A 23,127-nucleotide genomic window follows, 5' to 3' on the forward strand; every position below is an offset into this window, starting at 1 on the left:
CCACGCTCCATTCCTCCTGAGCCCGTCTGGCCACCTCCTAGGTTGCTGGCTGGCCTGTGCGCCCCTTCTTCTGCAAGGCAAGGTCAGTGTGTGTGTGTGTGTGTGTGTGTGTGTGTGTGTGTGTATTTCTCTGAGGAGAGGGTGGAACTCTAGCCTCAGGGCAGAGGGCTCACCTTCCTTGCCCCCCAACTCTCTCCCAGGCACACTTCCCAACCTCACCAAGTCTCAGCTCTCCCATCTATGACATGATGCCTGTATTTACACCTGCCTGGCCTGCCACATAAAGCAGATAGGAGACCAAATGATGAACCACCAATTGGAGGACTCTGGGTGGGTCTCCACTCTGGGTCAAAGTTTTCTATATCAACTGGAGGACTCTGGGTGGGTCTCCACTCTGGGTCAAAGTTTTCTATATCAAAGGAAGGGCTGGACCACAAAACCTCTAAGGTCAGGGGTGTGAGAACACTTTAAAAACCGACATCCAAAAAAAAAAAAAAATCTTCTGTATTTTAATTGCTACAATGGCACTTCAATTTGACAAATGAATGTGGAGTCAGGCTCACTGCTGGCTTGCAGAGTGTGGGGGCTGGAAGAGAGGTAAAGAGGAGCAGCAGTGGGCCAGCTTCTGGTGGGACGGAGAGGCAGAAGAATTCCTCCACAAGTGGCCCTACAGGTCTCATCACTCCAGGCAGGAGTTTTACTCTGGGCCCTGGGGAATGATCAGAACTGTTTATACCTTGGAAGGAGAGGGAGGGCAGGAAACAGCAGTGGATACTTTGCCCAGGGACAGGGCATCCTGGGGACGTCCTGAATGGCTAATGTGGTTAACAGGACATACACACAGCGAAACACAATAAGCACGTAACCCTTAGCACAGTGCCCGGCGGCCTGCCATGATGCCTTTCACCCAGTGGGCCCCACAAATACTTTCTCATGGCGACATGAAGGTCCCATTATTTTGGTTGCACGGACCTCCAAGAAAATCAAAATGCATAGATGTGTTTCTTGGATGGACTGTTGGATGTGTTTCTGGCCCAAAGTTTGCAGGACAAACTTTGCAAGACAAATATACCCTTAGCTATGAAGCAAAGCAGAAGATGACAAGTGTCTCAGATGAAGAAGGTGCACGGGGAGGGATTACTTTCCTCTGTGGCTGCTTCAAGGATAGACTGTGTTCCTAGAGACCTCTCCTGTGGCAGCTCCCCCAGCCTGCGCCCAACAGATATGGCCCCCTTTTGATCTAGGTGCTCCTCTCTGGGTCTCAGCCAAGAGTATCACACAGCCTAGTGATCTCTGGGGACCCCTGTGAACCTACATCCTGATTGCTGACTTCTCCCAAAACTCAATTCTTGATTTTATTTCATTTAGGGATCATCGAAAACTATCTAGAGCAAGCCCATTGGGAAGATAGCACTGATGATGCTCTGCATGGTCTCGGCAGGCCCCCAGGGACTGAAGAGGAGGGGGAAGGAAGGGAAGCCCAGGACCAGCACCTCTACGCACCACCTATCACCCTGTTCAATTCTCCGAATGAGCCTGGGCAGTTGGGCAGCAGCTCAGGCTGCCCCCTCACCCCTTTTTTTCCCTAGCAAGACCAGAGTTCAAGAGATGATGGCTCTATTTGCTGAGAAAAACACATATTCCATCACCAGCCAAGATGACAACCCCAAAGAGCAAAAAGCCTACTGTAGATATACAGGGGAGAATGAACAGGAAAAGGCCAAAAATTATTACAGAATTTTTGAGCAATAAAGAGGCTTGGATATCATTAATAGAGCAAGGGTGCGAGGAGGAGAAATGCAAGGCACATTCGGCTGGGGTAGATGGGGTCTTTACCAAACTTTATCAATGTGGAGATTCTTTTTTTTTTTTTTTTTTTAAGATTTTATTTATTCATTTGAGAGAGAACATGAGTGGCAGAAAAGGGCAAAGCAGACTCCCCACCGAGCAGAGAGCCCTATTTGGGGCTCCATCCCAGGACCCCAAGATCACAACCTGACCTGAAGGCAGACGCTTAACTGACTGAGCCACCGAGGTGCCCCTCAACCTGGAGGTTCTGAGATGTCCCCTGACAAGCCTCGTCTCTACCACCACCACCACTGCCATGACCACACACACGCCCTGCCACACTGCTCCTCCCATTGAAAGACATTTTCACAAAGAGAGAGTACTGTTTATGAACAAATTCATCATCCTTCTTTGGCCGGGAACATCATCAGAGACCAGAGAGGCCAGACGCACCTAAGGTCTCCCCACTGGCAGAGTGGCACCTCAGAACAAATCTGAATCCCCACTCAGCTCTGTTTCAGCCCAGATATGGCACCCCCAGGTGTGAACAGAATTTCAGCATGCGAGAATAAATAGGCAGGAAGACATTTAGAATTCGGTTCTCCAGAGGGGGCTTTGCCACAGGCAGCATGGTGAGGCCGGTCTCCTCAAAGCAACCGTGAGGGTCATGTGAGCACATGAGTTGGTCAAAGAGGAGGTGGGCACCTCAATGCCCTCCTGACCGGGGTGCTAAAGGTCTGGTCCGGAGCACGTTCCAAGCACAGCTTTACACAGAAAACAACCACTGTGCTGCAGAAGCCCATCCCGAGCATGGTTCTAACACTGGAAGCCCGGCAGAGGAGCCTTGTCCCTTTGGGGGGACTGCTCCCACATGCAAGTGGGAATATACTTCTCTCTGGAAGGGCTTTGGGCAAAACTAGCACATAGGCCTCCTGCGTAGACATCAGTATGTAATCAGAAGCAGAGCGGAGGAAGGTTTCTGTATCAGGTAAGTGGTCAGTGACAGGCTAGAGCCCTTCAGGATGCTTCTTTCCTGCAAAGCCTGGAGGACTGGGCCTTCTGCAGACTGGAAGGCAGATGGTGCGGCGGCTTCGGGGTTTTCCGATGCATGTCATGGGCCTCGGCATGTTGGTGGGCATCACGGGGTCACCATGGCTGTCATCAGTGTGACACGGCTGGGTTCCTCCCGGGGTGTGGGAGGCACTTTCTGATTCCAAGGTCTTTTCTAGTTCTGACATCCTGGAAGACGTGCCCTAGGCATCCAGGAAAGGTGGGGTGGGGTGGGGGGCTACGAGGATCCTCCTCTGAGCAGCGAGAGGACAAGGAACAAGTGTACCTAGTGACCTTACTACAGCAAACCACCCCCTACAGGGGAAGGGGCCTGCCTTCGGCCTGGCAAGGGGAAGTGATTGCAGGGTAGACCCTTCCATCCCCTGGGGGCCCCTGCAGCTGTGAGCCAGGTCTGCAGAGAGAGCCATCAGTGCACCTGGCGAAGGAGGAGCGCCCTGTCGGAGGTCCCTGAGCACTGTGGAGGACAGGCCCATTAGTTAGAGACTGGAGAGCACAGCACAAGGCCGCGCCGCTCATCTTCCAACAAGATGCACTGTGTGCTCCCTGAATCACCTCTGAGTAGCCCAGTCCTCCCACAGATTGCTCATCAAGGTGCTCCTATCGTTCCTGATGTGCAGATCTCTCTTCTCTAAAAACCCCCCAATCAGGGAGGCTGTGCCTAGGGCAGGGGGTGCACACGGCGGACAGAAGGAATAATAACTGGGAGCTTGCGACAGCTTGCTATACCAGGACAGAAACTCCAGCCTACTCAGCTTTATCCAAGTGCCTTGTTTTGGGCTCATGACAGCTGCTCAGCAGTTTATTAAATGAACGGGTGGCCTGCCTTGTGAATTATCTGTGGAACAGAGTCCCTCCTCTCTAAATGTTGAATTGGCAAGGAAAATGGCTCCTCCTTCCTCCCCTCCCTTCCCCCAAGATGAGGAAGGGTCATCTCAGAGGTCAGGGGAAGGTGGTGAGAGGTGGCTTCACTCCCCTAAGGCCAGCTGGTAAATGGGGAGCAGCACCTGTTATTCAAGCCCTGGCAAACAAGCTGTCACCCTACAGGGCCATCAGGGACACGCTGCACTCACCCTTTCACAAAAATAGTAGCTGGGTGACAACTCAGTTTCCTAAGAGTTCCCCAGATCTGGAATCGCAGGCCTCCAACAAGCCTACCAGAAGAAAGGGGGCTAAGACGTGGCTCATGCCGTAACTATGTCCTCACACCCTTGTTTAAACGGGGATGCAAAAAAAAAAAACACAAAAACAAAAAACAAACAAAAATAAATAAACAGGGATGCACCCACATAACCCTCACCCCACACAGCCACCCTCCTCATCCCTTTTCAGAAACACCAAATAAGTCAAGGGCCGAGGTACTCGGTTCTGCACAGATCTTTTAAATTGATCTGGAAACGACATAGAAGGACTGTTTTTCTCTCCTGCCCTACACCCAGCACATTTTCTGTGGCAGCTGGGTCAAGCCTGAGCCACATGTTCGTCACTGACTCAATATCAAAATATTCCTGGGCTGCCCTCTTCCCATCACCCCTTTGCTGCCCTTGTTTCATTTTTTTATATTCCCTTCCCTCCTCCTCTACACACACCAAACATATCACACGCATGCCACACACTACACATACTTCTTTTATGCTATGAACCCACCGGGGGACACGGACCCAAAACTTAGAGTCCTGCATAGAACCGAGGGACTGTGTACTTGGGTGGGGGCAAAGCCACAGCTTGATTTTCACCGACCTCTCACTGAAAGACAGCATTCCTTTCGATTAGGAACGCAGGCAGCGAACCACATTAGGGTTAGCAATAGCTGTGCCTCCGATGCCAACAGAAGCACACACGTTTTCAGAGACATCAGGTTGTTGCCCTGAATTGTCATTTAGGTTCCTCACTCCATCAAACTCATGGTAGTTAGAAGACTTCAAACAGAGCTTGTGATTTAACATGTTCCCAAACAAGTATAAAAGTTATTGTGATTTTTAAAAATGGAATAACGGCATTTCAAGAATTATCTTCCAAGCCTAGATGTTATTTTGTACATTCACAAATGTTATTTTATATATATATATATATATATATATATATATATATATTTTTTTTTTTTTTTTTTTTTTTTTTTTACAAATGTTATTCTGAGCACGGTCCATGGCATGGAAAGGCTAAGAGCCCCCGCTGTCCAGTGGGCATCAGAAGGTGGGATGTGAGACTGTCCCCAGAGTCACCAGGGTGCGGGCCAGGGCGCGCAGGGCCAAGAGGCAGCGGTCAGAGGTCTGCCTGGGGGCAGCAGGCTAGCGGGGCTATTGACTCGGAGCGTGGGTGGGCTTCAGAGACCCAATACTGGCTGTGTCTAACCCACAGTGGGATCTCGGCGAGCCCCGCACCTCTCTGAGCTCCCAGTTCTTGTCACCATCCATTCTGAGCTTTCCTCGACTGGGAAGCAGGACCAATAATATACCATAAGAATCTTGTGAGCATGAATTGAGGACATATATGTGCGGCAGAAGTTACTGCTTGGTGGGCTGGTGCTTGGCTCACTCTAGAAGGTCAGCCTTCCCTACCTGGGGATTTCTGAGGCTAAGGTGGTGGGGTTTTTTTTTTTTAATATTTTATTTATTTATACATGAGAGACACAGAGAGAGAAAAAGGCAGAGACACAGGCAGAGGGAGAAACAGGCCCGGGGAAGCCCGGGGGGCTCAGTGGTTTAGCACCACCTTCAGCCCAGGGCGTGATCCTGGAGATCTGGGATCGAGTCCCACGTCGGGCTCCCTGCATGGGGCCTGCTTCTCCCTCTGCCTGTGTCTCTTCCCCCCCTCCCCCTCTGTGTGTGTGTCTCTCATGAATAAATAAATAAATTCTTTAAAAAAAAAAAAAAGAAAGAAAGAAAGAAAGAAACAGACCCCATGCAGGGAGCCCAACGCGGGACTCGATCCCAGGTGTCCAGGATCACGCCCTGGGCTGAAGGCGGTGCTAAACCGCTGAGCCACCCGGGCTGCCCAGGTGTTTTGTTTTTGAGGCAGGTGTTATCTGTGCCCTACAAAGGCTTCTCATATCCTTGAAATTCAGGGATGCAGTGAAATGTCTCACACAAAACACTTGTAGGCAGACCTGAGTCCCCCGCCTTCCCTTCTAACTCTGGCTCACCGAAACAGGTGCCCAGGCCAGACTGCAAAGCAGATCCCCCGTCCCAGAGCAGAAGAGACTGCAAGTAAAAAGGAGACGTCCAGGGGGATCCCTGGGGGGGGGCTCAGCGGTTTAGCTGCCGCCTTCAGCCTGGCGCATGATCCTGGGGTCCTAGGATTGAGTCCCGCGTCAGGCTCCCTGCATGGATGGAGCCTGCCTCTCTCTCGGTCTCTCATGAATTTAAAAAAAAAAAAAAAAAAAAAAAGAGACATCCACACCTTTCCAATATTGGTCACAGGAGCCAAAGTACCTGTCTCTGGCTTCACAGAGCAGCTGGCTTCTGACCTGGTGTCTCTCATCATTTGGTGAGCAGTGACAGGGATTCTATAGTCCCCCCCCCCACCCCCCCAGCGTGGGGCAGGCCAGGGCTGGACCTAGACTGCCCAGCCACTGGGCAAGGAGCCCATAAGAAAGCTGCAAGGGAACCTCACAATCCCCAAGGTTGTGCAAGAAACTCCTCTGCATGTGCAAACTGGCTTACATGATGTTCAAAAGATCTTTTGTGGAAAGCATCTATGCATCCTTTAAAAATCACATACATCGATTTTCATCTGATTATGAACCATAAAAGATTAGAAAGCACAGAAAATACAGAGAGAAATTAAAATCAACCATAAGCTTGGGCCCTTGAAATCCAAACTAGTAGAGTTATGGTGAGTTTTTTCCCATTTATACCCGTGTTGACACTCTCACACAAATTGGGGTCATAATTATATATAGTTTTGTAGCCTGATTTCATTACTTCCAAATACCTAGAGACATTTTCAATACAAACTCTTAAAAGACAGAAAACCAGTACGTCAGACACTGTCTGTAAAACTCACCGGTTACCAAGATGTCATGCTATACCTAAGAGTAGGATTGTGCATTTATAGATAAGTTCTCCCCAGAAAACTGATAGGAGGAAAACTCATTTCACTCTTATTAAAGTGCATATGATAGTAAACTCTCTTCTTTAGCTTTGCAGAGAATCTAGAGAAGATACTTTGTGTCTTTGGCAAAGAGGCACCATATATTTTTCTTTTTCACTTTCTCATATGTGCCCTGATAAGGGGAAAGCTTTGAAGATTCCCTGCTGCAAAAAAAAAGGGTCTTGCTTGAGAACGTACTCAGCCGCTGAGGAAAAACCTCTAGAAAGAAGTGGTATGGAAGGAAGAGCCCTGAACTTCAAACGCAAGAAAGCGGGATTCATAGGACACGTCTGCCATAATAGCCCCAAGATCAAAGAGCAGCCCATTCCCCTGCATGTCAGCAGAGACACCACCACCCACCTCAAGGGATCAAAGGGCCGCACAGATTAAATAAGATGCCGCCTGTGAAAGTGAAAGCAAAGGAGACTGCAGGACAATAATCACCAAGTCCTGTTCTTGTGACTGATAAGAGTATTAGTATTTTTGTAGCACATCCTGACTGGGGCAGTGTCCAACAGTATAAAAGTGTGGTCTCTGCAGCCACATGGCACTTCGCAGACTGGCCAAGTTCTGTACCTTCCCAGTTTCTCCATTTGTAAAATGGGATAATGATAATCCACCTACTTCATAAGACTCTCGAGATGATTACAGTGAGCTAATTCACGTGTGGTGCTTACAACAGTACCTGGCAATAGTAAACACTACATAAGGACAGCTTTAAAGTCAGTGACCAATGACTAAAGATATGATTAAAATAAATAAAAAAAAATAAAAATAAAATAAATCAACCTAAATCAGTAGGCACTTTTTTTTTTTTTTTAAGTAGAGCCAACCAGCAGGAGCGGGGTAGGGGAGGAGCAGAGCGAGAGAGAGAACCTCAACAGGATCCAAACAGAGCCCCACAGGGGGCTGGATCCCACCACCCCGAGATCACAACCCGAGCTGAAATCAAGAGTGGGATACTGAACCGACGGAGCCACCCAGGTGCCCCCAGTGGGCACATGTTTTAAAGCTTGCAACCTCTATAGGTTTCCCTAAAAAAAGCTGGGCGCCCCCCTCCCCACTGGCCGTGTCCCCTCCTACCTTCTCGGCGTCCTGCTCGAAAAGCCGCAGCTGGAAGCACTGGTCCAGCTTGAGCTTGCGCACGTGCCACATCTGGTGCAGGTGCTGCCGGGTGGAGTGCAGCTTGTCCAGGAGGCTGGTGATCTTGGGCACGAGGCTCTGGAAGTCGGCGCTGCCCGGGATGCAGTTGCGCCCCGAGAAGCCGTCGCTGCAGCGGATACACTGGAGCAGCCGCTGCCCCTCCCGGTCCAGCTCCTCCACGGGGGCCTTCAGCACCTTCTTCTTGAGCTGCGTGTGCTCGTCGATGAGCCGCCGCGAGCCTTCCACGTCCACGGGGAACTCCTTCCGCGCCAGCATCTCCTGCAGGTCCTCGAGGCGGGACAGCAGGTGCACGGCGCTGTTGAAGAACTCCTCCAGGGACAGCCGCAGCTCGATCCATGCCTCGTGGTTGTAGTCCAGGGAGCCGTCGAACTCCTCGGTCAGCTGCGAGGGGTCCACCAGCTTCGTGAGGCCCTCCACGGACACCATGCTCGTCTAGGGGGGCAGACACAGAGAGGGGGCCTCGCTGGCGCCGGGCGGGCAGGGGGCAGGCCCGGGAGGGGGGTGGGGTGGGGGGATAAGACCACGGCCTGCCTCGGAAAGGGTGAGAGGGAGAGCAAGCACCCGCGGGCAGGAGCCACACATCAGCCAGGGGGAGCGGTTTCTGCAGGCTGGCTGAAGGTTGGAGAGGACCTCTTGAGCCTCTTCCTCCTTCCCAGACTGACTGGGGAGGCCACAGCACCAAGGAACCCTGAAACATCAGCCCCTGCCATGCTGCCTGTCATTGGGGGGCCAGAGGAGCAGGAGGGAGAAGCGCGGGTAGCACAAGGGGAAGGGAGAGGGTGGTGCTCAGAGGTCTGGCTCACCTCGAAGATGAATTTGGAGCTGCCGAAGTTGGTCTTCTGTTTCTGCCAGAAGTTGTCAGGTTTGATGATGAGGGCCACATGGATCTCAGCTGGAAAGGCTTCCTGCAGCGTCTTGAGGAGGGGCTTGATGAGGTCCCACTTAGAGCCCCGCATGTCGATGATGACGGTGAAGCCACGTTTGCACACGTCCTCACTGCGGGGAGGTCAGAGGTCAGGCATGGTCACTCTGGGTGGCTGAGACTTTGGTCACTCTGGGTGGAAACCTGCCTTCCTTTTCACCTGGGCCACCCCTTCAACCTCACACCGGGCCTCCTGGCTGCCTTCCAATCCGATCCGACTCAAAATGCACCGCCTCCGAAAACCTTTCTAGGGTTAACCCCAACTGACTAAGGGCATTCTGGTTTCTCCCAGCACTTAGCAAGGAACTTAGCCTTCCCTATGGTCAACTGCGCTTGTTGGGATGTTATTCAGGTGTTCATAATTGTGTTTTTCTTTTTAATTTTTGACTCCTTTCCTTGCTCCTGGCACGAATCATGTTTTCCTCAGTTGAATACAATCTCTCTAAAGACAAGGACCCTCTTGCCCGTAAAGCTGAGATGGAAAGTCCTTGGTATGAGTTCTATCCATCCCTGTGCCCACGTCAATGGCAGACACTGGTATGCTTTACCACTGAACCCAAACTGGTCCAAAAAATCTTTTTCCATAAAGGGCTCTGGGCTGCTTCTATCAATTGATTAGTGACGGTGCACGAAGCATTAACCTGTATTTGCCACCACTGTATTTAAAATGTGTAACTTAAAAAAAAATAAAATAAAATAAAATGTGTAACTTGTAGTTCAAGATATATGTCAATTTTTTTAAAAAAAATCAGGTTTCTGAGTCATGCTATTTGCTCTTAGATGGCCAAGGGTGAGACTGCTTGGGACGTGGATGTCATCCAGTTTTCTCATGTACTTCCATTACACCAGTCAGGGTGTAAAAAGGCATGTTTCAGGAAGCTAAGAGAGGAAAAACTACTCTTGAAATCAAGGCCAGATGAAGTGACAGTGACCATCTTGAAAACCTGAAAAGTAATTAGGCTAAGTGAATCAAGATGTTGCCATACAACTTCTTAAGTAGCAAAATTTATTTAAGCTGTAACTCCTAAGAAATGAAAGAAAAAAAAAAAACCACGAAGGTCAAAATGGTTATAACATGTCAATTTGGATTTTACCTGTAACTCCTAAGAAATGAAAGGGGAAAAAAATGAAGGTCAAAATAGTTATGTCAATCTGGAAGAAATTCTCTGTTTTGGTAGTTAGGGGTCTTTCCTTCGATCCTTCTTGGTTTATTTAACCCATGTATCTATTTTATGACTCAAAATAGATTTTGGGGGCAGCCCGGGTGGCTCAGCGGTTTAGCGCCGCCTTCAGCCCAGGGCCTGATCCTGGAGACCCCGGATCGAGTCCCACATCAGGCTCCCTGCATGGAGCCTGCTTCTCCCTCTGCCTGGGTCTCTGACTCTCTCTCTCTCTCTCTCTCTATGTCTCATGAATAAATGAAATCTTAAAAAAAAATAGATTTTGGTTAATTCACATTTTTATATAAATATGGTGTAGTATTACCTTCAGATGTTTTAATTTCCACATAGCACTTGCTTAAACCACTGTGCATGTTGCATGACCCACAGATGCGTACCACCACATATCAATCACTTCTAGCTACTGGAGGTAAGGCCACATTTGGAGGATTTGGTCCGCAAAAGGAAACAAAGCCCCTTTTTAGGCTTCGTTCCCAAATCTCAACCAGTGATGAGAATGTCACAGACTCTTGAAGAGACCACAGCTCCCGTGATTGTACGACTGTCTCAAGCATAAGGCAGTCCTTGGGCCTCCCAGTTAGACAGAAAATTTTCCAAGCAAGGAGCCTCTTTCCATTTTTTATTGTTGATACAAAAGACTACACTCAACATGAGAGGAGTTCCTCCTCAGATCCTGCATTCCAAAGGAAAGGAGTTGCCTCTTCTTCTTTGACTCTTACTGAATGGACAAACGGCCAGAGTCTTCCATAAATAATTTTCTCTGCCCTATCATCTGAAAGCAACATGACTTTTTCTTAATTTATGGAATTCCCTTCCCATTTTAAGAGAAACACCTGCTAATTATAGAAAAGTTAAAATATTCAAAGATCTACATGAGAGCTGCTAATGGTAAGGAGTTATAATACTCTTGTCTGTTTCTTTCCAGTCTTTTTTGTGCACGTAATTTTCATGCCGCATAGTGTTCTATTTTTTACTGCAACATAGAATTTTTTCTCATACCTAAAATGCCTTCAAAACTATTACATTTAATGACACAGAGTCCATCTTAAACCTATACCATAATTGTTCTCATAATTTCTTTACAGAAAGGCATACCAACTTCCATATCCACTAGCCGTGTGTGACAGTTGTCCCCCCTCCCCCCGTTGTAGCCTCATCAGCCCTGGCCACTGAATTTTAAAAATCCCTGCCCATTTTCTAAGAAAAATATTGCATTACATTTAAATTTGCATTTCTTTGACTACTAGCTATAGCTTATTGGCCCATAAGTATTTCTCTGTGACTTTTATCCATTTTTCTATTGGAGTTTACTGGCTTCTCTCATTGTTCTTAACTTGGCTTGACTCAGATTTGTCGCATGCCCTCTACGTCAGGCACTGCAAAGTAACCTTGGGTCTTGTCTTTCCTGCAAGATGACCAGCTTGTTTACCTTGTTTACCTGCTCCTCAGGCCCCACTGCTGCTACTGTAATTATGCTGACAGGAGAAATCTCCATCCCTAACGACGAATAGTGTTGCCACCAAGAGCTGGAGTGTGACTATCCCAGTATCTAAATGTGGCGATCGGTAGCAGCCTACACACTATTAACTAATAATCCCTGAAAACCCAAAGTAGAAATCAGGCATTAATATTCTCTAGGAAATTCTCCCTAGCTTGGGAGATGGGGACAGACGCCCAGGGGCTGAGCGCTGAGAGCTAATCTAATTGCCATCTTACTATGAAAACAGCCTAAACTCCCCAGGTGCTCTGTATGTTTGGTTTCATGTAAGGAGCATGCCTGGGGGAGGGAAAGAACTTTTTACCAAAGCTTATTCTATGCCAGGGCCTGTGGCTGGGCACTTGACAACCATTATTTCATTTTATCCACACAACAACTTATAAACCTGGTATGGTTATCTCCATACAAGAAATAACAAAAACAGAGGCACAGAATTTGCCTAAAGCACATGACTACTAAGTGGCTAAACAGAGAATCAAAACCAAGACTTCAAAGCCCACGCTCAGGTCACTATATTGTATCATACCATACCATACTGTGATTGGGGGTGGGAGTTAAGGGTCCGTGATGGGGGATTAGGTTAGGATGCTCACAGGAGTTGAGAACAATTAGGACAAGGATTCCAAGTGTATGCCCTCCATCCTGCAGTCTGTGCAAAATCACAAAATCACAGAAGCAAGAGAGTATGGCATATTGAAAAGTTCTAGTAATTCACTTTGGTTTTGGCACATGGGTAAGGGGAGAGTGATGAGAGGGTACCACTCAATGTGCTTTAGAGAGCCCTGTTCTGGGTTCTGACCCTCCTTTTCCACACCCTCCCACCCAGGGAACAAAGCAACTTGCCACATGGAGTCTGTGTTGCTCCCACTCTCCTTCTAGACTAAGCTCCTACTACCTAAAAACCTAAAACTCTATGCCCAAAGAGCCCTTAGCCTACTTCCTCGGCCCACATGTATCTCTTTCCCAGGTCCAATCCCCCAATGACAAGTAACACCACAGTATGAGCACAGGGATATGGCTAGAACACAGATACGCGAGCTGGGGTGTCCCCACGCACACAGGAAGACAGAGCTGGGCAGTGGGCAGAGAAGGGAGGCGGACCATGGGGGAGGGCCCAGTCTCCCTGGATCATCAAGCTCTAGCAGAGAACTCAGAGCAGCCCAACAAATCTAAATGTGAGGTTGGTCTTCTAAGTCACCATGAAGATGTATTTGTCGAAGTAGAGAGTAGATGCTTTATTTAACAGTTTGTTCACTTGCTCTGTTAATTTTCAAAATGTACACACAGGGTATGCGGGTTTCCCTTGGTACTACTCTTGCCCTGGGCATCACAATGTAGAAGCAAGCCTTCCAAGAAGAGGCAGGAATGGAAGCAGACCTCAAATCAGGATGCTCTCATACCACGGCAGGAGCACCGGATTTATCCTAAGGGCAATGAGGAACCACTGAAGGGGATCATTCAGGAAACATGAACAGGTGATTCAGGACTGCCCTGCAGCTGTGCAGAGGGAGAGTCAATCAGGGTCAGCCAGAAGGAGTGGTCAGAGTGGAAGCAGAGAAACCACCTCCTTTGGATTTTTGCTAAAATGCCTTCTACATGAAGTCTCCCTTGGGCCACCCTATTCGAAGCTCCGGCTGCCACCTAGCATGCCCTTCCCTTATTTACTTTCCTCTTTAGCACTTATTTCCATCTGAGTCATGTATTTCATTTATTCACTTATAGTTCACCTTTCCTCACTGGAAAGTAAGGGACTCTTGGCGCAGAGTCCCTCAGTGAGGGCAGGGACTCTTGTACAAGTTTCCCTGCTGGATCCCCAGTGCCTAAATCAATGCCTGGTGCATATTAAGACTCAATACACTGAGGTAGCACATAAGGGCATGGAATCTAGAACCAGCCTTCCTTGGTCTGAATCCTGGCTCCATCCTTCACTTAATGAGGAACCTCGGGCAAGTTACATTTAATCCCTATGCCTTAGCCCCCTCCCTGTAAAACAGGAATAAACCTGAATACTAATAACCACAATACAGGGTGACTTAAAGCTTAAGTTTGTTCATGCATGTAAAGCACTTGCTATGGGTATGGACACATAATCTCTACCACGTAAGTCTCAGCGGCTATAAGAGATGCTGTGGGTGTCCCACCAGGGCCCCTTTATTGACCACTGTACCCAGCCTCGAGCTCTAAAAGTGTTGCAGCTAGCAGCTCACACCTGAGCCCATCTCTGGAGATTTTCCTTTTATTTTTTTTTGTATATATATATATATATATATATATTTTTTTTTTTTTATTGGACTTAGATTTGCCAACATATAGCATAAGACCCAGTGCTCATCCTGCCAAGTGCCCTCCTCAGTGTCCATCACCCAGTCACCCCAAGCCCTGCCCACCTCCCCTTCCACTACCCCTTGTTCGTTTCCCAGAGTTAGGAATCTCTCATGTTCTTTCACCCTCTCTGATATTTCCCACTCATTTTCTCTCCTTTCCCCTACAATCACTTTCACTTGGAGATTTTCCTTTGATTGATGGGTGACACTTCTCCAGGAGACACCTAGGCAGTGACAAGCCCAGAGACCAAGGGTGGGGGTTGGGTGGGGGGGAGCAGTGTCTTTCTATAACAAGATAGAAAGGTGGAATAACTATGAAGTGTGACTCATACTCCAGAAGCTTCTCATTCTCCCAGTCTCCAGCTAGACTTTATCTGAGACCACATCCTTGCTGGGTCCTTCCTTTTCCCTCCTCTGCTTCTCCAACTCCTTTACAAGTTTTTCGGAGGAGGATGCCCTTCATAAATCATTTACACTTGAATCCCCATTTCAAGACACACAGCCTAAAACATACATCTATGAATTTCCTACATACATGAAATTCTGAAGGCAACTTGATAGGTGGTCTGGAAATTAAAAGAAATCCGGGTTGCAAATTTCGACTCAGGGATCATTAGTGCCCGGCACAGAGTAGGCACTCAATAATACTTACTGAATGGATACACTCATGAACTGTGGTAGAAACGCATAAAAGTGAGTGAGCACCCAATGAAAATGAGTAAGGTGAAAAGACACTTCTTGACTCAAAAGATAGGACTTATGGGAATACCAATGTTTAAGAGATGGGAGAAGAAAGTAGATGAGTCTGAGGGAAAAAATACAGAGAAGTTAGAGAAAATCAAGAGAAGACTGAAGTCAAAGAGATCAGGGAAGAGGGCGTTTCAAGGAGGAACGCGGTGTCATATGCTGCAAAGACGTAGGTCACTAACTGAGATCAGAATTGTTGCATTTAGCAGCTAAGAGGCCTCTTTGGTCCCATTGGTCAGGGTAGATTCAGGGCATTAGCGCAGAGACTGGGTGGAGCAGGGAAGCAGTCTTCCTACTTGATCTCTGAGATGATTACAGGAAACGTCAAAGTCATCAGAGGTTGCTTTTGGCACACTCCCATCCCTGGCCCTGTCTTCCCAACTCTGGAAACAACCCGGGTCTGCGCACTGCTCTTTGGCTGCCCAAGCCCCAGAAACCTCCCCTGCCCGCCTCTTCCCCAAGCCTCCCTGCTCCCAGAACAAATTCCAGTTTCACCAATTGTTCTGATAATGCCCTTTTAATTAAGAAAGACCCTTCAAGGGTCATGTGGTTTGCTCAGGGGTCCGATCTTTGTAGTCTCCCTCAATTTGAGACAGTTCCTCAATTTCCTGGACTTTGATTACCTTGGTATTTTCGAGGATTATAATCTACTTTGTAGAATGTACTTCAGTTGTGCTTTGCCTGGTATTTTCTCATGGGTAGATCCAGATCATCTATTGGCTGAATTGTCACTGAAATGTTGGGTTTTCTCACTGTATCCACTCAGGTGTACATGATATTGCTTACAAGCAGCCCATGACGTTGGCTAAACCATTACTGAGAGTGAACTTTGATTACTTGATTACGAGGGTGTCTACCGGGGCGCCTGGGTGGCTCAGGTTGAGCGTCTGCCTTCAGCTCAGGGCGTGATCCCAGAATCCCAAGATCGAGTCCCGCATCGGGCTCCCTGCATGGAGCCTGCTTCTCCCTCTGTGTGTGTCTCTGCCTCTCTCTCTCTCTCTCATGAATAAATAGAGTTAAAAAAAAATAGAGGGTGTTTGCCATGTTATCCTCTGAGTTATTTTTTTCACCCTTTATAATTAAATATTTTGTACAGAGCTACTTTGAGACCATATGATTCTTTTCTTCCCACTTACCTCATCACTCGATGGAGAGCAGTTTGAGTAAGCCAAATTACCCTGGACTATAACAGGTAACCTTCCTTTTCGTTATTTATTCTTTAAATGATATTTATTAGCCCAAATTAAATGTTCAGGGGCAGAGGACTACTGCATTGTATATGGAGGGATGGGAGCATAGAAAGGTGAAGTTTGGAGCAATAGGCCTTTAAATCCGCTGAGGAGGAGAAAGGAGGATGAGTAACCCTCCCCAGCTCCCACATCCCCTACTCTACAGCGGGAACACATCCACTGCTCACTCCCTCCTGCCTCACTCGTCTCTCCTCTGGGCCTTGAGACCTGGACACCCGCGACCAGCTTCTCACCCTCTGTGCTAACTTACAACCCCTTCAAACTGCGCGGTAAACTTCTCATGAACTCTCAGGAGCCCTCAGGCCCAGGATATAAACGTATACTTTATGATTGATCAGATATTTCTTGTACTCAGTTCTAGACCATTTACTCTTTTGTTCATTACCCGTCATTGGTGCTGTTTTCACGCAGCAAAGCTTGCGCGATCTCAAAAAAGCATTTGTACTACTTTATGCCAATACTTCTCAAACTTTAGTGACTTTCATTATTGCCTAGGACGCTTGTTTAAAAATGCTGACTTTGGGAACTCCTTTCAGATATTATGATGAAAATCCGTGTGGGATGAGACCCAGGAGGCTCCCCAGGTGCTCCAAGGACAATACCTAGAGTCTCTTAGCTGTGGCTTGTGGGAGTTTAATGGATACTCACTTTGTCTGAGTCAGATTAAGAGAGACATTAATACACAGTAGGCAGCACACAGCTATCCAGTCAGGGCCATGCTCGACAGGCACACCAACAGCTACGCGCTACAGGAGCCTGTCAAAAATGGCAGCAGGTTTCTCTATATACATCGTCATGTTCTCTCAAATGGAGTCATTTATTGGAAGCACAGGCTTGGGAGGATTTCTGTCCTCACAGTGCAATTTTTGGGTTCTTTTTGCAAAAACTGAGCTCCTCCTCTCTTGGCCTGGAGAGGCTTTCCCTGAAAGGCCTGGTGGCTGCCTTTCCCAACATAGCAATCTGTGCTCAACCAGGCACCTGCTGGAGATCTGCTCCCCAGGCTTCCCTTTCTACTTCTAAATTGCTATCAAATCACCATGGAGTTTCTGCTTCTTATCAGACACCTGACCTGGCAGGCTTATCGAAAATACGTGGGCAAGTCCTGGGTCACCTCTGGGTCCCCCAGGCCCTGCCCACATCTGATGTCCCCAGAGCTGTCTCTTGATCCATGAGGCTGTGAATGCTGTAAGGGCTGTCCCAGGTGTGATTGATACGGGTGTGAAGGGTCTCAGTGGTGGGCGGTGAAGAACCAATGAACAGGCACGTTACCGTGGACACTTTGCACTCCTGGTTGCCAGACCAGGACCAAGGTTCCTCTCACACATTGCCATAATCCTGTCCTTACTCTGCATGGCAGCTGCCGTATGTGGGGTAACTGCCATCAAACTCTGGCAGAAATCACAATTTAAGAGCACATTGTTAAACCCAGTCCCCCCAAATGGTTTTATTAGGTATGACTGCTATGGCTGCTTATAATGAATTCAAGTGTCTTTGGAGAAGGCTTAAACTCGCCATTCTTTAAACCGTCTCCAGCTCATTCACACACTCATATGATCTGTCTGCTTGTTGGCCTTTGGGTTTGCTTCCTCTATCTTAGCTGCTATAATTACCCCAGCCCTACTTCACACATTTGAAGACTCAATGCCTTTAGCTGGGGTGATGGGGGGAGGCTGGGATTAAGATACTAGTGCCTCAAGCTGAGGATTGCTCTGGGACCTGAACAGCAGTGTGGAGTACCTGTCAAGCCAGGGCTTCCCCTTGGGTTACAGGTCTGGCCTCAGGAAGTACCGCTTCCTCTCAATCACTGCTCCCTCAACTCCTCCCCAGGTCCCTGGCTAAGTGAAACCCAGACCATCCCTCTGGTTTCCATCCAGGCCATATCAGTGAACCACCCTGGATACCACCCATTGTCATCTGGCTAAGGGGTCAGATGCAAATGCCATCTTCTCCCTCAGGTTTTCCAAGATGTCTACCCTGATCTCCCCCTCGCCAAAACAGCATGTTATCCATGCCTTTCTCTCAACTGTCTTATTTGTTTCAATCTTGTATTATGCTTTGGCCTCTCTTACTTCTATGACTTTGTGCCTGCCCACACCTACCCCATCTTTGCCTAGGTAACTTCTACTGTAATTTCAAAGCTCAACTCACATGCCGCCTCCTCCAAGAAGTCTTCCCTTACTGATACATTCCCTCCCATTCCACTCTATCCCCACTGGGACCAAGGTTCCTCTCACACATTGCCATAATCCTGTCCTTACTCTGCATGGCAGCTGCCATATGTGGGGTAACTGCCGCCAAACTCTGGCTAACCAATTTCTTTATCCCTCATAGACATTTATGTGGCTTCAAAATGAGAGCCTACTTATGAAGGTGTTTCATAAATAATATGGTGTCATGCAAATAAATTTATCCATCTGTATCATCCATCCGTATCCATCTGTATTATCCATTAGTTCATGAATTTACACATCCAACAAATATTTATTGAGCCCTTACTTTGTGGCTGGCCTAGTGCTAGGCATTAGGAACATAAATGTGGACAATACAGAAACATGAAGGTTATATTCTATGGGGAGAGATGGACATAAGAGAGTAGCTAGATAAGTAAAATAGATGCAAATTGTGATAAGTCTTAAGAACTTATTGGTTGGTGGACAGGCCACTCTGAGGAGCTGACATTTAGGCAGAGAACAAAACTATGAGAAGTTGCTAGTTAAGGAAATGCTGTAGAAAGAATAATGAAGGCAGCAGCAACAGCCTGTGCAAAGGCCCTGGGGTGGAAAGGAGCCTGTGTGTTGGCTGCTCCTCCATTACAGGGAGGAAGCAGAGGTAGCGAAGTTCACTAAGGAAGCAGGAGACCAGCAGCCAGACGTAGGCTGGAGCTCTAAATTTGGGAACTCAAAAACTCAAGCTGGAGAGAAATATAAAATGTGAGCCAAAGGAATGAAACAGAGCAGCTGTTTTTGATAAAAATGGGACATACACATATTAATGATAAAAGCTAATTTTATTGAGCACATGAGAATCTCTGTATGCTAAGCATTCTGTATGCATGATCCTATGAACTCCCCACAGGAACCTCCCAAGTAGCTAAGGGACCTGAGACTAAAGAAGTTGAATAACTGGCTTAAAGTCACCAGGAAGAGTCAAATCAGTATCTGAATGTGCTGTTTGATTCCTGTATCTGTTATGCTACCTTGTCTCAGAGAGACAAAGACAGCTTGGGCTTGACCCAACTTCAATGCACCCTCCTACTCCTTCATTTTAGAGTTGAGGGCCGCAAGTGAAGGATTAGCAGGAGGAAGCATTAAAGTTGTTTCAAGCTCCAGTTGTCTTTGTCCCTCTCTTTTTTCGAGGTTGAGGGCAGCAAGTTCCCGAGCAAGAAGATGATTTGCTCAGGGTCGCAGTTTGGGTGGATGTTTTGGCCATTTGTACCAGCCATCCAGCTGTCAATCCCCCTGCTTCAGGTCTTCTATTCAGCCACGAGAACTCTGGAAATGAGAGGAAGAAAAATTCTCCCCAACATCAAATAATCTTGGTTGGAGGTCCAGGGTACCCTGGGTTGAGAACCAGCTAGACCTGGTCACTGAGCAGTGGACGACAAAGAGGAAGGACAAGCTAAGTGAAGGACCCCTGAGTCACCAGGGGATCTCAGAGGCTTTGCCATACACAGGGGTCCTGCCATACACAGCTCTGTCCCCGCACGCAGGTGCAAGCCAACCAGCATCACGGGATGCTGAGGAAGGATGACTGGAGAGGTCTTACCACGCTGCGTGGGCAGCCTTTAATACCTGCAGACAGTTCTCCATGAGCAGAAAGAAACCAGCAAAGGAAGGAAGAAAGAGTAGCCCCAAGGAGTCACCCACTGCACCCTTTTCCCTAGAACTCTGCTGCACCTGTGTCTCCCTGAAATCATTTCATGGGCTGAGTTCTCCAATTCCAAATATGAGCAGAAAGGAAGGTCCCTGGAGTTCCGAGGAGTAACAGATCCCCTTGACCCATATGTGTCAGAGTTCTTGTGCCATTCTCAGGCTGTGGAGAGTCTCTGGCTGTAGGTTCTAGGTTTCCCTCCAATTCTTCGCCCGTCACTCTGACCTGGGTTAACCGTTGTCTACTCCTTACCGTTCTTCTAATAGCAGCCCTCCACAGATTGCCCCAAACCACACCACATCCACTTTCTCAACCAACCAGAAATCAGCAGGTGTTAAAGAAAAGTGTTAAAAACACATTAGCACCTGCTTTTAAGTTTCTAATTGGTATAATCAGAAGCTGTAAAAAGAACACTGAAGGAGACAGTGCCTTACTGAGAAATGAGCCACTCTCTCGGGAAGGCTGTGTAGTGAATCAGTGTTTGCTGGCACCGATAGTTCTCAAACTCACCCTTCACAATGGGGAGGGCTCCTGGGTGGCTGGGTGGCTGGAAGGCAGGAGGAGCTCTGAGAGGTGGTGGGCCCCCTGACCTATTGTAGATGTCTCTTGGCTGGCTCACAGGGGACTGTCCACTACCAGCTGGCTTTCTGTCAAGCTCTCCTCAGAATCCATGTCAATCCATCCAGAGGTTTTGCTTTATTTCTTATTTTTTGTTTATTTCTTGTTTTGGGGGGGTTTTGTCTATTTGTTTTACTAGAATTCATTCTTTGTCCACTATCTCAGGTCACGATGTATTTTAAGCATTATATTTATTTATTCATGAGAGACACATGGGGGCGGGGGGGGGGCGCAGAGACACAGGCAGAGGGAGACGCAGGCTCCATGCAGGGAGCCCGACGTGGGACTCCATCCCAGGACCCTGGGATCACACCCTGAGCAAAGGCAGACGCTCAACCACTGAGCCACCCAGGCACCCCTCCAGATCATGATTATTCCACAGAATTTGTGCCTTTTCTACCCATTTAACCATGCATCTTTTACCCTTGCTCCTCGGACCTGTGATGCCAGGGCTGGAGGGCAAAGGTCAAAGTTGAGGCTTTGTTCTAAATCAAAGCCTCCGAGATCCCCTGGTGACTCAGGGGTTTAGCACCTGCCTTTGGCCCAGGGCGTGATCCTGGAGTCCTGGGATCGAGTCCCACATCAGGCTCCCTGCATGGAGCCTGCTTCTCCCTCTGCCTGTGTCTCTGCCTCTCTCTCTCTTTGTGTCTCTCGTGAATAAATAAATAAAATCTTAAAAAAAAAAGGTCTATAAAATTTTGAAAAAAGAAAAATCAAAGCTTCAACTCCTCTTCTGTAAAGTGAGGAGATTGATTAATTGGTCTTGGCTTGGACTCAGGAGTGTTTAAAAGTTCCCCAGTGACTCAAATGTACAGCCGTCCACGGTTAAGCCACTACTACAGTCAAGACCACGCAGATTTGCATGCCCGTTTCCAGGTCTAGGAGCTCCCCCTTGCCAGTTTCCCAGGCTCAATATTCCCAGAAGCAAAACCCAACCCTTGCCCAAGTCCGAGTCCCAGGGAAGCTTCACACTGGAGCCCAAATGAAGAAGGTTGCCGTTTTCCACCTCTTTAAAGTCTCTTACTCAATTCCACTCAAATGAAGCTGCTTAAACAAACAACGCTGATTGCACATGTGCCTGAAGCAAGGACATGGCTGATTCTCTGTGGTCCCCTCCCTGCCACCCCCACCCCCACCCACAGGGTGTAGTCAAGTATGGAATAGCAAAGACCCAGGCGCCAAGATTACTCCAAACATCCCCAGGTGTGGCCATGAAATGATAGGTCTAGTGGCTTAAAAATCACACCAGGACCTCTGCATCCGCGTGTTGACTTGTCCTAAATGGACCTTCAACACACACACACACACACACACACACACTTTCTAAAAAAAATCTACTTTGTCAAAAGAGCATGCCAGAGACTGAAGGAGGCTCCCAAAGAGAGTTCCAGAAACGGCATGAGTGACAGCAGGACCAAGGTGAAAGCAGGCAACCTTCCAGAGGACGGCTCCCTCGGAGGCGCGGGCCAGGGCTGGCTGCACAAACCGCGAGGCCTTGCCAACCGGCCGGGGCCTGACAAGGGCCCCGACGATCTCGCAGGCCGGGCCGGCTCGGAAACGGAGCTTCCATTCGCCAGAGGAAGAGCCCCTGCTTTCTTGGGGCTCGGGCTCGGGAGCAGGAGCTGGAAGGGGCCGCTCTTGGCTGGGGGAGGAGGATGGCAACAGGCGCTCCTAGAAGTGGGGGCTGGTAGGCCCAGGGAGCCGCCCTGGAGGTGGCGCCTGCCCCCTGCCCCACAGCGGGCTCCGGCCCGGCCCCACGGAGCTCCCACCCCTCCCTCTGGGCGGCCGGGACTCCAGGCGGCGACAAACAGAAACCAGAGCAGCAGAGGGAGAGAAAGAACAAGCTGGAAACTGAACCACAGCCCTTGCCCACAGCCCTCCCCTGTGCCCGTCCTCCTGTCCTGCCCAGACAGACTCGGGCCGCCCCTCCGGCTTTCTCCACTGCCTCTTCCCTCCACCCCACCCCCATAGTCAGGCTGGGGCCAAACGGGTCTTTGCGGTTTTAAGATTCTATTTATTTATTCATGAGAGACAAACAGAGAGAGAGAGAGAGAGAGAGAGGCAGAGACACAGGCGGAGGGAGAAGCAGGCTCCATGCACCGGGAGCCCGACGTGGGACTCAATCCCGGGACCCCGGGGTCACGCCCTGGGCCCAAGGCAGACACTCAATCACAGAGCCACCCGGGTGCCCCATAATGGTACCTTCTGGAAAGCCCAGCGCTATTTGCCTACAACACGGGCAGATACATGCCCGAACCTACCCACCAACACAGACACCCCCAGCCACCCCTTACACAGTCCCCCCTGTGCGCCCCCTGGGCTTTACCAACAAAGGAGCCCTCCTTTCCATGGGGCAGGAGGCCCGCATCCTGCAGCCAGCCCTCCCCTCGGGCACCTGGCCAAGGGCACTGATGCGATCCCCATGACATATATGGAGAAGAAAAAAAAAAAAAAAACCCTGCAATGGCCTAGACACAAGTGGGGAGTCTGAGAACAGCAAGGAAGGTTCCAGACAGCCAGACAGATGTAACCTGACAGAGGGGGACATGTTTGGAATTGGGAACTAAACAGGCAGGGCTCCCACCAGCAGCTAGCTCAGAGGCTC

At 48.7% G+C, this 23,127-nt stretch overlaps 1 protein-coding gene across 23 annotated transcripts in view; it reads right to left on the reverse strand.

The window, feature by feature from the left end:
- The window catches only part of KALRN (kalirin RhoGEF kinase), a 660,095-nt gene that overhangs the window by 425,890 nt on the left and 211,078 nt on the right, over positions 1 to 23,127 (reverse strand). For all 23 annotated transcript variants that reach the window (XM_077884356.1, XM_077884355.1, XM_077884353.1 and 20 more), the window contains 2 exons: positions 8,916 to 9,108; positions 8,032 to 8,544 (listed from right to left, as the gene is read on the reverse strand). In XM_077884356.1, coding sequence (XP_077740482.1) covers positions 8,032 to 8,544; positions 8,916 to 9,108 — 706 coding nt within the window. The remainder of the gene's footprint in view (positions 1 to 8,031; positions 8,545 to 8,915; positions 9,109 to 23,127) is intronic.

The sequence above is a fragment of the Canis aureus genome, chromosome 35 (genome assembly GCF_053574225.1).
Source record: "Canis aureus isolate CA01 chromosome 35, VMU_Caureus_v.1.0, whole genome shotgun sequence".
Taxonomy (NCBI): Eukaryota; Metazoa; Chordata; class Mammalia; order Carnivora; family Canidae; genus Canis; species Canis aureus.